This window comes from Petromyzon marinus, chromosome 34 (assembly GCF_048934315.1).
Source record: "Petromyzon marinus isolate PM22_M1 ecotype Great Lakes invasive population chromosome 34, UKy_Petmar_22M1.pri1.0, whole genome shotgun sequence".
In the NCBI taxonomy this organism is placed as follows: domain Eukaryota; kingdom Metazoa; phylum Chordata; class Hyperoartia; order Petromyzontiformes; family Petromyzontidae; genus Petromyzon; species Petromyzon marinus.
This window is the reverse complement of record NC_133700.1, coordinates 9,834,781-9,852,679: the sequence shown is the minus strand read 5'-3', so window position 1 is coordinate 9,852,679 and position 17,899 is coordinate 9,834,781. Positions and strand designations below refer to the sequence as shown.

The 17,899-nt window shown below is 51.1% G+C and overlaps 1 protein-coding gene across 2 annotated transcripts in view; it reads left to right on the top strand.

The window, feature by feature from the left end:
* The first annotated feature begins 819 nt into the window (after window positions 1-819).
* The window catches only part of LOC116948684 (neuropilin-2-like), a 34,225-nt gene continuing 17,145 nt past the window's right edge, over window positions 820-17,899 (top strand). Inside the window, exons 1-8 of one of the 2 annotated variants that reach the window (XM_032965629.2) lie at window positions 820-1,068; window positions 7,994-8,177; window positions 9,345-9,529; window positions 11,445-11,684; window positions 13,376-13,531; window positions 14,629-14,798; window positions 15,518-15,673; window positions 16,748-16,889. In XM_032965629.2, coding sequence (XP_032821520.1) covers window positions 1,005-1,068; window positions 7,994-8,177; window positions 9,345-9,529; window positions 11,445-11,684; window positions 13,376-13,531; window positions 14,629-14,798; window positions 15,518-15,673; window positions 16,748-16,889 — 1,297 coding nt within the window. In that variant the 5' untranslated portion in view covers window positions 820-1,004. Of the gene's footprint in view, window positions 1,069-7,993; window positions 8,178-9,344; window positions 9,530-11,444; window positions 11,685-13,375; window positions 13,532-14,628; window positions 14,799-15,517; window positions 15,674-16,744; window positions 16,890-17,899 lie in introns of both variants that reach the window. The other variant, XM_032965628.2, reaches the window with a different exon arrangement.

Genomic DNA, 17,899 nt, shown 5'->3' with positions numbered 1-17,899 from the left:
TCCACGCTTAGGAAGCGCCTACGTCAGCTGCCCGTGTCCGTTTCGCGAGGGTGGGAGAGGCTGGGGAGAGCGTGGGAGAGAGTGGGAGACACAGGGGAAGAGGGCTGGAGACGCGGTGAGACGGTAGGATATGCGGTGAGAGGGGAAAGGGGAGCGCGTTGGAGAATCGCAGTGTGAGCGTTAAAGAGAAAGGGGGGGGGGGGAGAGGGGGGGCAGATTTGTAGAGAATGGGAGAGTGAAATGGAGAGTGTGAGATTGGGGGGAGTATGAAGAAAGAGCAAAGGGAGACGGCGGGAGAGGCACAGAGCGATAGAGAGACACAGAGATTGGAAGTGGGTGAGAGATTGGGATAGAGAGCGAGTGCGATTATTAGGGGGGAGTAGGGAAGGGATGAGACGGGGAGACTGTGGAGGACGCAGAGGAAAGAAGGGGCAGACATTGGGAGAGGGTGGGAGACGGGGACACAGATGGAGAGCGTGGAAAAGTGAGGGAGAGTTTGAAAGGTAGACGAAAGGGAGACGCGTAGAGGGAGAGATGCAGATGGGAGGACGTTGAGACAGCGATGGGGGGAGAAAAAACATCAGGAGGGATCAAAGTGGCTCAGAAAGTAACAAGGATGTAGGCAGGGAGGGGAAGAGGAGGGGAGAAGGGGCAGGGACAGCGGCTGATGAAAAGGGAGGAGGGAGCCGATCTTGGGGACGGACGGGGTGGGGGGGGGGTCTGGGATTTGAGCACGAGAGTGGGTTGAGGTTGTGGGGTGGAGCGGTGCTGGTGGGGGTGGAGTGGCTGGTTGAGTGGGGGGTGGAGTAGGTGGGGGGGGGCGCACTGAGGAGCCCCTAACGCAGCCGGGCGGATAGAGGCAGTGTCTGTGGAGTCGGCGAGCAGAGAGCAGCAGCAGCAGAGAGTCGCAGCCGCCTTGGGTGTTAGAGGGGAATCCTCTCTGCTACTCCGCACACCGCTAGCTCCCAGGTGCCCTATCATCATCATCAGCAGCAGCAGCTACGATGAGACCTCTCTCTTGGGTCGCTGTGCTTCTGTGCGCGCTTCTCGCAAGAACAGTGAGTGCTGGTAAGTGCCCGGTTCGTCTTATCTCAGGAATTCACCAATCTCCGCATTCGGTGCTACGAAATACGACGAGCGTTTAGTCCTGTTCGGAGATAATGTTAAATTGACAGACGTGCGGATAACGTTAGCCTTTCGCCGGGCTTTATTTGACAGCTCTCGTTGTTCAAAGCTGCGCGGTCGATGATCCCGTTCGCCGAAGTTTATCTCCTAACGGAGTGGACCGCGTGAGAAGGCTGCTGCCGTGTTTACACCCCACGCCATTCAGTGGCCCCCTGGTCAACAGGTTTGATGGACGGTGCACTCTTGTTTCGTGAACAATGATTCTCAACGATGTTATCTCTACTCTGGTAAACTTTCAGTTGGTTGGCTGTCACGGGTCTTTGATGGGAGTTATTCGTTCAGCATGATTCAATAAACTGATCGATTTAGCCAGGTCTAACATATCTGTAGGGTTATCAGAGAAGGCTTACACAAAGGCACGTTTTATGGACTCGCTGTGTATTTGTATAACGGTGCACAAAAAAAATCAGGATATACAGAAATAAGGTTCCTTAACAATAATAATTTACAGCCCTTTGTCAATCCACTGCTGGATGAAGGCTTCCCCAAGCCGCGTCATTCATTAGGGTTGTTCGACTATACTTCACCATGCTGATCAGTGTTAAAGCCTGGTTAAAGGGGTACCCCCATGGGCTGCTTCAGATATCGCTCGCCACTGATGTTAGCCATGCCTGGGAATCTCAGATTGCAGGGTTTGTAGCGCAGTGCGCTAACCGCTGTACCGCCACTCAGCCTCCGTGTTAAACAGCTTGCGTATATCACATGGTTGCATATTATATGAACCATGCTGTTTATCCATAATAGAGGTCTTTTGGGTTAGATCGCTGTTTATATACTAGAGAAAGCTTCACTGAGTCTCAAGAATATTTTTCAAGAGAGGGTCCAACATTCAACGGGTATTCGGCATGTGCCAGAAAACCAGAGAGCTACAAATGCATACGAGGAGGTAACAATGTGAAGCTCCGCACAGATGGATTTAATAATCCATTGCTGTATTACCATCCCCTACTCACCTTGCAGTCTAAGCTAGAACAACCACTTGGTACAACACCCTGGCGTTCTAAGCCAGCCAGTCTCCCATCCAAGTACGTAACCAGTATCGATCCTGCTTAGCCTCTTGAACCCTGACTATAGCGGATTTATCTATGGGACCTTTTTTGCCAGTATCCAACAGGTCCCATAGATATAACTGCTCGTTCCCAGCTATCAGTGTTCTGATACTTGCATTGCCCTTGTACTGTTCCGCTTTTGGTATTCTCTGGTCTAACACTGGTAGTGAGACAAGACCATAAAGAAGGCTGTCTGCTGTAGACCAATCAGTTTTTAAATACAACGCATGCATTCTTATCAGAGCATGTTTGTTACCACGTTTTGCCACGAGTGCGTGTGGTTAATGCAGACTTGATACCTTGCAAAAGGTATACATTTGGTGCTTGAACATCTGAACGCCTCCTGCTTAACCTATTCTTATTTTAACATCACCAAGAGCTGATTTTGTTCGTATGCCAAAGTGGTTGTATAGCGAGCACAGTGTGGCGTCTAATATGAGCAGAGTGCGATTCTCATACCGCACCTCCGATTAGCGCCGTTGGCTACGTACGGTGCGAACGAAAGTTTAACATACATAGTACGTACACACGTATGAGTGCGTTGTGTTGGCAAGAGCGAATGCAGTTCGGGGAGGATCTGTTTTAGCAATTGAAGTTCCATGCCTGCGGTGGTTTCTTCTGAACTACTTCCACCGCAGATGCCTTTCCTCCAATAAAACCGGGGCAGAGTTGGCAGCCCGGGAGAGAACGGGTCTGTTACCGCGCGGAGCCAGATTCGTTATTAATCGCTTTGTCATTGTGCTTTTTGTTTTGATCTAACCCGGCGAGAGGCAAATTGCTGTTCAGTCTCGAGGTGGCCGGACCACGCAGGGTTTAGGTGCATTGAGCGACGGTTTCGGCCGTACGCGATGACAAAATGTATACAGGTCTTGCGAGTCGATGGGTTCAGTTTGGTATCTAATGGGCGCACAAAAAAAAGCGTTATGAAAATAGTTAAAATTTTTGTATTACAGCATTCGAGCTCTGAGAATTCTAAGAAGATGATGTTTCAACTGTAAATGTGGACTGCTATTGAATGTCTCTGTCGCAGGGAATTATGGCAAAGTGCCCTATGATGTGTGTATACAAATCTCAGAAGTGGTTCCATGATATTTCCTTCCGCGGGATGTTTTGTAACGCGGGTTGTGATGCACTGCTCTGCGACAGTTCCGAACTTGCATCTCATGGCGTGATGCGGATAGGATTGGGAAACATGAAAATAAATTTAACAACACGAAATGCAATTCCGACTTGGCTTTGGCTCTTTTGGATATGTAGAGAATGTAAATATTTTAACGCGAAATGACAGCAAGCAGCCTCTTATTTCACAATAACTTTCAAGCACAGCAAGGAGATTAAAGTCGTTGTGGTTTTAACTTTCCCCACCGTTGCTTTCCCCGCCATGAGTCGATGGGTAGTTGGCTGAGTGAGTCGGTGGGTGGGTGGGTAGGTGGGTGAGTGGATGAGTCAGTGGATGAATGGATGAGACAGTGGGTGAGTGGGTGGGTGAGTGGGTGGGTGAGTGGATGAGACAGTGGGTGAGTGGGTGGGTGAGTGGGTGGGTGAGTGGGTGAGTGGATGAGTGGATGAGTCAGTGGGTGAATGGGTGGGTGGGAGAGTGTGTGGGTGGGTGAGTGGGTGAGTGAGTGGGTGAGTGAATGAGTCAGTGGGTGAGTGGGTGGGTGAGTGTGTGGGTGAGTGGATGAGACAGTGGGTGAGTGGGTGGGTGGGTAAGTGGGTGAGTGGGTGGGTGAGTGGATGAGTGGATGAGACAGTGGGTGGGTGAGTGTGTGGGTGGGTGAGTGGGTGGGTGAGTGGGTAGTTGGCTAAGTGAGTAGGTGAGTGGGTAGTTGGCTGAGTGAGTCGGTGGGTGGGTGAGTGGATGAGTCAGTGAGTAAGTGGGTGGGTGAGTGTGTGAGTGAGTGAGTGGGTGAGTGAGTGAGTGGGAAAGTAGGTGAGTGAGTGGGAAAGTAGGTGAGTGAGTGGGTAGGTAAGTGAGTGGGTGGGTGAGTAAGTGTTTGCATGAGTGGGTGGGTGAGTGAGTGGGTGGGTGAGTGGTTGAGATGCAGTGGATATGGATCCTATCGAAGTGAGGAGGGGCGTGCAGGAATGGGGTGGGCAGTATTGTATACAGCTCACTCGCTACACCCCTCCAGGGTTCTGTTCCCCCTTAGTCCAGAGCGACGCTGGGGATATTTCACACTGCCGACGATGATGACTTCCATCTCCGTGCTTATGTTGGAACATCTCACTGGCCAAATAAAAAGCTTGCGTACGTTTCAGCTTATTGATACGAGTTGTTCATATTCCTAGCTACCCTATACGTATTTAAGAAATATATCTGAGTTTGTATTTTAGTGTTTCCCCCCCCCCCACACCACGAACGTATTTCACCGTGTGCTATTTACACAGCATGTCGTGAGACAAACGCTCAACTTGGAAAAGTCATACGAGTTTCGCATCCCTTGTGTCAGACAATGGCCGGCAGAATTGATGCTTCGCGAAACATCCTTCAAGTGGCTTTGTTATGCTCGACACTTTCCCATATGCGCTGCAACGTGAACGCTTGCCATGCGACAGTCGAACGCATATTTGTAATTTTCAGAGCCTGAAATTTAGCGCAACAAAAACATAGCACGAAACCAAATGTAATATTGGGTTGCGTGTGTTCTTGCGTGCAGTCTTTAGCGACTGGGCTGAGGACCGTTCCACTCGCTGCACTTGAGAACCCCGCTTTAAGCAAAGACACCACCTGGCTTCGACCCATGATCGCATCGGGTGCCGTACCGATGTTCTGAGCCCCGTGAGCCACCACCTCGCGTGTCATTGCCCCGTGGTTGTTTTGAGCGTTTAGCTTTTGAGATTTTAAAATGTTAAAGTGGCTTTTCGAGCTTCGACACGTGCTCTGTGATTCAGTGGCAGCTTTCTTTTTTTTTTTAAACCAGATCTCTGCACATTGTATATCGCTCACTTGGATCAATGTATCCCGCAAAAAGTGAACGGCAGTCATTTAACAGATCTCAGTCAATTTTATTGGCAGTTGCTTCATTTAACAGAACTCCGCAACGGCAAATTACACTCTCCTCAATTATTAGACATCCATGAAAATTAATGGTGAAAGTGATGATATTACACTATTTATTTTATTATTATAATGATTACAATTGTGACTTAATTACGATTTCTTTAATCGAGATATCTCGGTGAAAGTTAATGGAGAAAGGCCAAACCATGTCAATCGCAGCAAGTGTGTCCGTGCATGTATTTCTACGTGTGTCTTTGTTTGTGCATGTGTGTATGTATGACTGTGTGCGTACATGTGTTTACGTGCACATGTTCGTGTGTGTGTGTGTGCATGGTTATGCTTGTGCGTGTGGTCGTGGGGAGTGGTAGTGGAATGGTTACCGCGCTGCGCTACAAACCCAGCAAGCCGAGTTCGATTCCCGCTCAGGACCAACACCGGTGACGATTATCTACATGGATCCTGGGCCTGCCCTAGGTCGACTCAGCCTCAAATGAGTACCTGGTATGGTGCAGTAAACATCGCCACTTGGGAGATAAAAGGTGGCCGCGCCGTGGTGCTGGCCACTTATCGTCTCGTGTGCTGTGCCGGATCTTCGTAGGTGCTCGCTAACATCTCTTGCCCCAACAGTCTGTTAAGGCTATACGGGGGGTCTTTGTCTTTGTGTGTGACTCCTATCCAAAAGCAACAACGATAGTGAATAAGTATAGTCACCTATCCCGTGTCTCTCCTTGCTCAGCTACGCCTTAAATGGTTCCCGAGTGCAATGTGTAATCGGCATTAGGGAGATAAAGGCAGCCGGGTGTGCCTCTGCCGAGGAGCTACAACAATCAACTGGTGTGCCATGCCAGATGCCAGCCTTCTTGAGATGCTTAACCAACATCGCTTGCCCCAACAAGTCCATGTCGTCTACATGGCGATCTTTGTCTTGCCCCGATAGTCCGTGTAGGCTTTGTAGGTGCTCGCGAAGAGCACTTGAACCAACGGTGCATGTAGGCTACACGGGGCATTTTTATCCGTGCTATTGACTCCCACTCACTGTTTAAAACCGGAGTTATGAGCGTCCTCTTTCTTCTGCGAATTGAGTGTCCTGTGATTGTGGGGAGCGGTGGTGTAGTGGTTAGCGCACTGCGCTACAAACCTGGCGAACCGAGTTAAATCTCCGCTCACGGACAAGACCAGATTATCTGGGCCGATCATGGGTACCCCCTAGGTCGACTCAGCCTCAAATGAGTACCTGGTGCGGTGCGTAAAAACATCGCCACTCGGGTGACAAAGGCGGCCGGGCGAGGTGCTGGCCACCCACCCCCTCGTGTGCCGTTCTGGCCTTCGTAGGTGCTGCTTGCTAACAGCACTTGCCCCAACAGTCTGTCAAGGCTATACGGGGGATTTTTGTCGTTTTTGTTTTTGGCGACTCGGGCATGCTGTGTGATTGTGTCTGTGTTGTGTAAATATGTCCCGCTGTATAAGACGATGCTTCATACATCCTGCCGCACAGTGCGTTTCGATATTTTACTCAATATTAACCCAACACAATTTGACGTTTTACTGTGATGCGCGCTCGGTTACTGTGACCAGTTTATAAGATATGCGATGTTTCGTCCGCGTTATTTGATGCAAATAGTTGTTCCTGTTGGCGTCTATATATGCTTATCGTATGAAGACGCTAAGTATAAATGATAATTGTTATCATGTGTATCATGGTGTGGGGAGCGGTATTGTTGTGGTTAGTGCACGACACTACGAACCCGGTGACCTGAGTTCGATTCTTGCTCACAGCCAACATTGGTGGCGAATATCTGGACCGTTCCGGGCCTCCCCTAGGTCGACTCAGCCGTTTAATGAGTACCTGTTGCGGTGCGTAAACATCAGCATTGGGGAGACAAAGGTGGTCGAAAGTGGCGTTGGCCACCCACCCCCTCGTATGCCGTGTCTACCTTAATAGGTGCTCTCTAACAGCACTTGCCCCAACAGTCTGTCAAGGCTATACGGGGGATCTTTGTCTGCCTGTTTCCGTGCGGTTAGCCTGCTGCGATACGAACTCGGCGACTCACGGCCAACACCAATGACAGATATCTGAACCGGTCCTGGGCCTCCCCTAGGTCGACTCAGCCTCAAATGAGTACCTGGTGCGTCTTGTAAACATCAACACTGTGGAGTGGCCGGGCGTGGTGCTGGCCACTCACCCCCTCGTGTGCAGTGTCGGCCTTCATAGGTGCTGCTCGTTAACAGCACTTGCCCCAACATTCTGTTGGCGGTGACATGGCCCAGCGGTCGCGCATTCATCGCTTGTTGCCGAGGTTCACGGTTTGCATCCAGCGGCCGTCCTGGTTAATACTGCGGATTACCATTAAAAAAAACATTAATACTGTGCTGTGGAAACTAAAACTGCTTTCTGTGTTTAGTTTGTTGTCCTTCCCAGGCACCTCCGATTAGCACGGTTGGCTACGTACGGTGCGAAAGAAGTTCAACTTACATACACACACACACATAAAGGATCCCGTGACCCCATTCGCAAGAGTAGGGCGATTAACTGCCGGCAACACGCGGTACAAATTTGCCGAAATTGGCAAATGACATCGTAAATTACTCAATTGAAATCGACGAGCAAAATCTCCCCCGACGGTGTAACACTTGGACAGCACCCTCCTGAAAAGAGCCAAAAGACTGGGTGGAAAAAGCGTTACATATTTTTTTGTTTGATTGAAGGCTTTACGGAGGGGGTGGGGGGAATCTTTGTCTTCGTGCGCGTGTGCAGAGGGGGGCAGCGATTGCGGCGGGGTTGTGGTGGTGAGCTTGCCGGGGTATCTGACCTCGCCTGGCTATCCCGAAGATTACCCCCCGCACCAGACGTGCTCCTGGCAGCTACGCGCTCCCAGCCCCGAGCAGAAGCTGCTCATTAACTTCAACCCCCACTTCGACATGGAGAAGAACAGCTGTCGGTACGGCGACGCGCGACGACGACACGGGCCGTGGTGAATGTGGGTTCGGGTAATATTCAGGGTCAATGTCACTCGGGGTTAAGGTTTAGTGCACGTCAAAAGGCGACTCTCAAGTCGGGGTTAATGCAGTTCACGGTTGCTGTAGTTGACGGGTGATGCGGGTTTTGGTCATTCTGCTTTCGAGCGAATACGGTCCATGATTGTGGGTTTGGAATAATTTCAGGTCGTGATGATTCTGTTTTGCGTTAGTATAGGTCGTGGTCGCTGGTTAGGATGAAATAATTGCAACGCTCCTTTTGGTCATTGTACTTGGAATTAAGTCACGGGTCAAGGCGACACAGTTTACAGCCTTATCTACGTGGCACCATCGGGCCGTGCCCAGACAGCTGTGTTTAACTTTGGGTTGTACCGCAACACAGCGAGGGAAACGCCATCAGAGGCTCACACAGAGAACGGTGCCCCCCTGCGAGACATCCTCGCGGTCTTGCCATTGACACTTTATAAACATTCCTGCCTTTATTCTATACGTGTGTGTGTGTGTGCGTGGGCGGGTGCGCGTGGGTGTGTTGGGGCACACGAGGAGTTCAAAAATAAAGTGGAGGGAAAGTGTGGTGGTGGGAGGGACACGGCTAGGGTGTGGATGCCAGGGGAGGAATTGACGAGATAGTAGTTTTTTATTGTTTTGTTTCGTTTTCATGTATTTTTTTTATATAGAGAGCAGCCAACAGGGAAAAGAAAAATACACAATGGTGTGATTTTTTTACAAAAATGCTTTTGAAATTCCTCACCACGAAAAAACAAACTAAGGAGATGCCGTATCACTTAAACCGGATAGACGGCGCTCCGGCTTTTAGCGATTCTGGTGGTGAGCGTGATGATGGTGATTGCGTGATGATGGTGATTGCGTGATGATGGTGATTGCTTGATGCTGGTGATTGCGTGATGATGGTGATTGCATTGATAATGATGGTGGTTAAGATCACACTTGGACCATGGTGATGACAATGAACACTCTGATAATGCCTTTTAGTGCAGTAGTAATAATACAAGCAAAAGGTGATAAAAAAAACAAGGGGCACAATACGTCCTCCCATCATGCCTACCTTGCCACGCGACATCACCTTGTGCAGTGAAACCCAGCTGAGTGACCTTTTGCGCGTGCCACAGATTCGACTACGTGCAGGTGTGGGACGATGGCGATGAGAAGTCGGGCGACGACTCGGGAAAGTTCTGTGGCACCGTGGCTCCGGCGCCCATCCTGTCCAGCGGCCCGACGCTGCACGTCAAATTCGTGTCCGACTACACGACCCAGGGGGCTGGCTTCTCGCTCCGATACGAGCTCTACAAACCGGGTGAGCCTCACCTGGCCCCCGGTGAAACACCTCAGTCGATATCCGACTGCGGCGTAGGAGTTCGCGGTTGTGCTGTAGAGCTCTCTCTCTCGCGAGCGTGTTCTAGGGTTGTTTCCGAGTGCTGTCAGGCACGACGATGTCCGACGGTACAACTGTGTGGGCTGCCACCTGTTCCGAGGTGTCTGGGAAAGTAGGCCAACTACCCTCTGGAGCAGTGTTCTTCACTAATTTTCAGAGTTGGGTGGGAGGGGGTGTCGGGGGCACTTTTGCCGATAAGGCATCACGAGTGTGAGGGTCGCCACACGTTTGAAACCACTGGGGTTTGACAGCAGCACGGTAGTGGGGGTGTTGTCACGTGTTGTGCATTGTCGGAGGGCCGCAGGTCAAGGGGCCGCACTAAAGGCCACCAGAGGCCGCCAGTGGCCCGCGGGGCCTTGCCATGAAGAGCGCTGCTCTGGAGGAGCTGTCTAGAGCTCCTTCTGGCAGAGGGCACTTGTGCCAGCAGTGGTGCGAGCAAACACATTTACAGGGCTGCGCCTTTACCTTTATATAAAAAAAATATGTTCGAAGCAGTGAAAAATGTGACGTTATCAGTTGAATAAAAGCGCAGCCACTGGATCCTATTGCGTAGAGCAGTGTGTGCGAGCTTATATGTATATTTCGATAGTGATGGTGCAGAATACGTTTGGGGCTATACATCACGCACGGCGTTTGCCCACCGTGGAAGAGTGTCAATTACTCATTTGGGATTGCACATTGCGATCATCGCCCCCGACAGGCAGACGAATAATCATCGTTTGGATCAGCTACCACTTAGAGTCCCGTCTCCAATGTGTTGTGAAGAAGTGTTGTGAGACGCCACGGTGTGGAGGAGGAGCACTTGATCAAAAACGAAACATCTCAGCAGGTGCGGCAGTAACACCGCGGCCTTAAAAGGAAAACTATATAATGGGCGACGTTTCGGGCAATGGGCCTTCTTCATTGTGCATAGGCCAAGAGAGGTAAAGTTGATAAGAGTTGGAGACAACATTTTTTTTTATTTTGTGTTTTATATATATACCATGGAGCCTCGCAAGACTTATATAACAACAATGTTTTTCCAGTTAACAGTTTTGGCGTAATCCACTTAGCATTGCATTCCTGGGGTTGAAATCTCATTTCAATAGAATTGTAATTGGCATGGTGCACCTGGCGATGGCGGTTCCCCTGGGCTCCGTTCTCATTTCACAATCGGGTCAATCAGAATAATCCACTTGGTGATGCATTCCTGTATCTCAGTTCTCATTCACGGTACCTTCGAGTAATTCTGTTGACGTCAAAACAATTGTCGCCGTCATCGTCGTCATCTTTGACCGTCGCGGGGGTCAAGGCGCGGACTGCTCACAACTCAACCGTCGTCGTTATTTGAAACATTAAATGAAAAACTTTTTTCACGTGAGTTTAACACGGAGGCGTTCGCGACCAATATCATCCAAAATACAGGTTAGATCGCGTAAATATACATTATATATATACCATGGAGCCTTATACAGTTTTTTTGGGGGGGTTAGATAGAGTAAATGTAATTACGTGTAAATATAAATGGATATTTTTTATGTTACCAGGTAAGGCTCGCTGAGCTACATATCTCTTTTTCAGAAGCGATCTGGCAACAAAGTGGCTTAACATCACGTGGGAATGTATAGCAGCCGAATACGCTAAACGCACGATGTTCACACTAAATGTGGAGGGAAAAACCAAAGGACCCCAGGGAAAAATCCATGCGACCACGGAGAGAGACACACAGAATGCAAATTTACAGCAGGCGTCAGGGTTGGTATCGAAGCCGCGGCCTCCTGTACACCAGGCGAGGTAGTTAACATCTCCTAGCCCCATCATGCGTGACCGTCACGCGACTCTTGCGTGGGTTGTCAAGGCGTGGACTGCTCGAGGAACTTCACGGCACCGAGCGGCCGCATCGCGTCCCCCGGGCACCCCCTGGGCTACCCGCCGAACGCGGCGTGCGTGTTCGTCGTCTCGCCGCCCCCACCGCACGCCTACATCCTCCTCACCTTCCGCACCTTCCACCTGGAGGCCGACCCGGACGACGGCTCGGCCAGCGAGGGCTCGGCCTGCAAGTACGACCACGTCGAGGTGTGGGACGGGCTGCCCACGGGTACGTGCACAGTCAAGCCGGGGGGCCCGTGTGTGGTGAGGTGTGGTGTGGTGTGCGGTTATGGGGAGCGGTGGTGCAGCGGTTAGCACGCTACGCTGCGCTACGAACCCGGAGATCCGAGTTCGATTCCCGCTCACGGCCGACACCGGTGACGATCATCTGAACCGGTACCTGGGCCTCCCCTAAGTCGACTCAGCCACAAATGAGTACCTGGTGCGGTGTGTCAAAATAATCGCCACTGGGGAGACAAAGGCGGCCGGGCGTGGTGCTGGCCACCCGACCCCCTTCGGGTACTGTGCCGGTCTTCATAGGTGCTCGCTAACAGCACTTGCCCCAGTCTGTTAAGGCGATACGGGGGGGTCTTTGTCGTGGTGCATGTGACAATGTGTGTCGTGTGTATTTGCAGTGTACGCTGTCGCGTGTGATAGTAAACCATAAAAGCTGTGGATCTTGCAGAAAAAGTGGTCCTACACGTTTTTGTAGAGTTTGCTCAACACTCTGATTTGTAAATAACACCCAAAATACGAATGCAGTGTAAATCATCAGAGGGGCACCCAGGAGATGGGGCTACGTAGGTAACTACCCCCGTCCCCAGCAATGTATAGAAGATCGTTGCATGTAATGGGCCATGTTTGAGATTTTCATGAATGTAAATTGCAAATAGACAAGCTACTCAAAACAGAAATGAATTTAATCATTCCACCCCCCCCCCCTACAAATTGTTTCAGTTGGGCGTGGCACAATTATATAAATATCATCAATAGTTGTGAAACTGATTGTAAAATGATTGTCGATTAATTTTATGTCTGAATGCCAAACTTGTAAACACTTACTCTTTGGTTCTTTCGGTAAAGTTACGTAGGTATATGGATTCCTGCAGTCACGAAAGCTTCGAATTAATATTGTAAACACTTGCACGCCCGGTCTGTCTGGGGATGCTGCCACGGTGTAACGGCGAGCTCCCTCGGCTTGCAATCCGGAGGTCAACGGTTCAATTCCAGCTCCTGGCGTGGCGGGTGAAACGATGGGGTTATGAATGGGTTCACCACAGTTCGTTGATCAGCAGGCCGTGTGTGGCTGGTACTCGCACCTCTTCTCAGACGTCTGACCGGCGTGGAAGAGTAAGCCAAATAAGCCTCTAGAGGGGGGCTCTCGATGTCGCCCCTCTTATGAAGGCCCTTCCGTCAGCTGCGGCGTGAGCAAGCGATCACGCAGCTGCACCTTTATACTTTAACACAGGGCCGGATTCAGATTTTGTGGGCCCCTAGGCTACAGGTACTGTGAGACCCAAGTAACATTGTCAAAAGGAAAGCAAAGTTAAAGAAAAGTACAATGTATTTTTACAAGGCTAACAACAAATAAAATTCAGCATTCACAAGTTAAATTACTTTTCACTTCATCTCTGGAGGCCCTCCAGCTGGCGGAGGCCCCTGGGCTGCCACCCCCTAAAGCCCCCCGTGCCTTAATCCGGCCCTGCTTACACACGCACTTTTTATATTTGACCAGGTAAGGCCCACTGAGCTACATAGCTCTTTTTCAGAAACGACCTGGCCACAAACGATATATCTCAACGGAGTGGCTTGCCATCGTCACGTGGAACACGTGAAGCAGCCGAGCGCTCTAAACGCGACGTCGTTTCATTTGCACTAGCTCGCAAAAAAAAAGTGCCACGTCTCCTTCTCTCGTCGCAGTGGGCCTCCTGATAGTGCGCCTGTGCGGCAGCAAGATCCCGGACCCCGTCGTCGCTGTTACGGGCACCATGACGCTCGTCTTCCACTCCGACAACGCCATCGCCAAGGACGGCTTCTCGGCCTCGTACACCGTGCTGCCGAGCCGGCCGGCCGAGTGTGAGAGCCTCGCCGATTCTTCGTCTGCGCAGCCACCCCTCGCCGCCCGACTTATTTTTTTGCAAAATCCACCGCTGAGAGGAAAGAGTGATGTGCGATGCTGCCCGGCTGACCTGACGGGCGCTAGAGCATCAACTTTGGCCTTTAATGGGAGAGCGTCTTTCATTCATGCCAGTCCATCAGTATCTGCTCGAAATGGGGCCATCCACTCAGTACGTACGCATGGAGGGGGGTTAACCCAAATGCGTACGCTTGCGTATGGGGGGTCTACTGACAATGTACGTGCGCATAGGAAACGGGGGGGGGGGGTGAAGCCTCGATAATAATTTGTCTACATTGTCCTTCAAATGAGCCACAGTTCAGTTTCTTCAGCTGTCAGACACATACTACCAGGAGAAGTAGGCCTGTGAGAGAGGTGTCACTTGCGTGCCACCATGCCCCTGACTGCAGCTATCACGTAGCTCAGCAAAATAAGTGGCCAAGGTACGGCAACTTAATTATTTAATGCAGCCGGCTGTGGATTGTTTGCTTAAACACGTTATTATTAATCCTTGATCGTTTCTGCGTGGATTAAATACCGGTCGTTCTATAGAATTCGGGGGGGGGGGGGGGGGTTGGGGGGGGGTGCGTCAAACGTTCTGAATGGCTTTTCACCAGGCTTTCCGGATTTACCCATAACTAAAAATGCACAATGTACCCCAGTATAGCACGATCCTAAATATAATTATTGGACTCCGCGTGGCTTTTCTGAGTAAAACACCACGGTGACGAGATGTGAACTAACTCACCTGGTATCCAGAAGGTCGTTGGTTCGACCCCGACATTGATCCCTCTATAATTAGAGTTTGCATGTTCTCTTTCCCCGTGGTCACGTGGCTTTTTCTCCGGGTCATCCGGTTTTACGCTCCCCATTTAGGCAAATATGCATTTACAGCATTTGGCTGCTGTACATTTCCACGCGATAATCCACATCATTGAGCTATCATTTGCGGCCGGGTCGCTTCTGAAAACGAGCTGTATAGCTCAGTGGGCCTTACCTGGTCAGTAAAAAAAAAGGAAAACATTACATCATGCATCACGTGCCGCCGTGCGCGCAGCGTTCCCGTGCTTCGCGCCGCTGGGCATGGAGTTGGGCACGATCCCGGACGCGCGTGTCTCGGCGTCGTCCTCGTACCACACGGGCACGTGGCTGCCCCAGCAGGGCCGGCTCCACCACCCGCTCAACGCCTGGACCCCGGCGGTGGACTCCAACCGCGAGTGGATTCAGGTCGGCACATCTCCGCGCAAAAAATAGCGCTCGCTCCAGTCCGCTCGAAACTCCTCCGTGGTGGAACGCTCGAGTGTGCGAGTGGGTCAGTGCGGCGCCTCACCATGCGGTGATTCCCGCGCAGTGATTGTACCGGAGCGGGGTTGTTCCTAAACCGGTGGCACACCAAAAGATGTGGCTCAACTGAGACGTAAAGAGATGCTGGCGACTGGGATATGTGAAGATGTTCTTCTCTCCCCGTGGCCGGGTGGATTTTTCTCCGGGCACTCCGGTTTTTCCCTCCACATTTACAAACGTGCGTTAAGCAGTATTTGGCTGCTAGAAATTTCCACGCGATAAGCCACTTTGTTGAGCTATCATTTGTGGCCGGGTCGCTTCTGAAAAAGAGCTACATAGCTCAGTGGGCCCCTTACCTGGCAAAAAAACAAAATGTTTGAAAGGTTTGAAGGCCGTCCCATGCCTTATTGGTCACAGGAATGTTTTAAACATACTTAACCGTTCTGGTCATTGTGGGTTGGTGAATGGGGATGGAAGCCCAGGATAGGTTCAGATATCATTTGTCACTGATGTTCGCAGTGGCTGGGAATCAAATTCCCTATGCACGTATCGCAGAGCGCTAACAACTGTTGCCACTGCTCCTCCCTCTGTTAGAAATGTTCTCAAACTCCACTGGTATGGTCGCCCGCACTGAATCCGTGTCCTCCCTCTCGCCCGGACAGGTCGACCTGGGCAGCCTGAAGATCGTGACGGCCGTGGCCACGCAGGGCGCCATCTCGATAAATTCGGGCCGCGTGTACTACGTCACCTCCTACCGAGTTTATGTGGGAGTCACAGGCAGCGACTGGTCGCCTATCCGCGAGGAACGCCAGCTCAAGGTAAGGATTCGAGGCTAACAAACTGGCCGGTGTAACGTGCACGGTCCCCCTGTTTCTAACTAGAACTATTTTTTATTTGACCAAGTAAGGCCCACTGAGCTATACAGCTCTTTTTCAGAAGCGACCTGGCCACAAATGATAGCTCAACGAAGTGGCTTATCGCGTGGAAATGTAGAGCAGCAGCCAAACTCTAAATGCATTGATTCTAAATGTGGAGGGAAAAACCGGGGGACCCGAAGAAAAATCCACGTGACCACGGGGATAGAGACATGAAAACTGCAAATATACAGGGTCAGGATCGAAGCCACGACCTCCTGTATACCAGGCGAGGTAGTTAACATCTCGCCACTGTGGCACCCAGGAAAGCTGTCCCAGTATTTCTGAGAATTCATATTTTGTCCTGGGTTCATACTTGACTCATGATTAGACCTGGGATATTCGTTCAGTTAAGTAATGGACTACTCTCCCAGTTTTCGGTTTGATTATTCAAATAATTGGATGACATGGAAATAGTTGGGAAGTCTCGCCCTCGATTTCAAACGTGTACCGCTGGGCAGGAGGTGATGCGCGGGGCTTGGTGACATCATTGATGTTTATCGGCCGGGTTACGCTGGGCGTGGCTTTTAGCGGGTTTCCTGCCTTCGAGAGTGGCACGATGTCAGGGTGGCCATCGCATTTAAAGGGATCCGAGTATTTGACCACAAAAAAGTACATTGTTGATTCCAAATTTTTCAGTCGACTAATTCACTCAATGACTAATTGTCCCAGCTCTGCTCATGGTGTGAGCAAGAGGCGGTGCTACCTGAACCGTGGGTGTGGTGGTTAGGGGGTGGAGTGGGCGGGACCTCGCCCTGCCACCTTTGTCTCCCCGGTGCCGACGTTTACACACCGCACCAGCTATTTCATTTCAGTCGACGAGGCCCAGGACCGGTTTTAGATGTCACTCGCCGCACGTGGTAGCCGCGGCTGGGGATCGAACCCAGGTGGTTGGGTTTGTAGCACAGCGCATTAACCCCGCTGCCGCTGCTGTTGCTCTGCACGTGCCGCTGCGCACAACACACACACACGCAGCAGTTTGTAGGAAACACGGACGAGAGCACCGTGGTGCAGAACAAGCTTCCGGTCCGTGTGGTGACTCGCTTCGTGCGGGTCAAACCACAGACGTGGGAGAACGGCATCGCCATGCGCCTCGAGTTATATGGTTGCTCCATCTCCGGTGAGACTCGCCCCAGCTGCCACCACTCAGCCAGGCGCGGCCTCTGCCGGCCTTGGCAATAATAGGACGAGAGCGCCGATAGAGTTGCATCGAGTAGCTCGCCAGATTCCCAGAAGGCCGTGAGCAGGTTCGTGATCCTAGAGGAATGGTGATTATGTTGATGGTGACGACGATTATTAAAATAACGATGTTTTGTTAACTGTGATAATGGTACAATGACGATGCGTTTTGGAGGTGGGGGGGGGGGTTATAAAAAAAAATGCCCAGAATTGTTCAGATTGTTGAGCGACGCGGGGAATATCTGTCAAAAGGCGCGCGTGGGCGCGGTGTCTTTAACCTCCGACTCGGCATCTTTATACTTGAATCTGAGGATGTTGGGGGGGCTCTCGGGTCGCTTCTTGCCCACCACTCCCCCTCCCCCACGCTCTGAGGAGTCTGAGTAAACACTCGCTTATCTCGGGAAGCAGGAGACAGCCGATTGCTTCCCTGCGGACAGCTCCAGCTATTGTGTTTAGTCTGCCGTAGACTCAGCTTTTTCTTGCCTCAGATATTTGCGCACCCACCGGCCCACCCGATTCACGCACTCGCCCACCCACCCACCCAGAAGGCGCCCACAGGCTGATTTGCGAGCGATGGGCAGTGGCCAGCTGTGGTTGCCACATGTGCCTACGTGACCAACATTGACTTAACAGGATCAGTCTGTGACTGTCTGGCTCAGGGCGATCAAAATTCCCATATCTTGAGTCAGAGCTGTTGAGAACCTTCGTTGGAATCCCAAGCGGCCACCAGAGTTTATGTTGTTGTCCATCGGTGTAAATGACCACTCTTGGGCCAGTCTCCCACCCATATTATTCCATTCCTTTCATTCATCGTTCTTGTCCAGCCAATGGCCTCTGATCTCTTTGATTCCTTCTCGCCATCTCTCCCCTTCTGCTCTCTTCCTCCGCTTCTCCTCCCTCCTCTCCACTGCGACGCGAATTTTTGTCCCCCGTCAGCTGTTTCTCATGCCT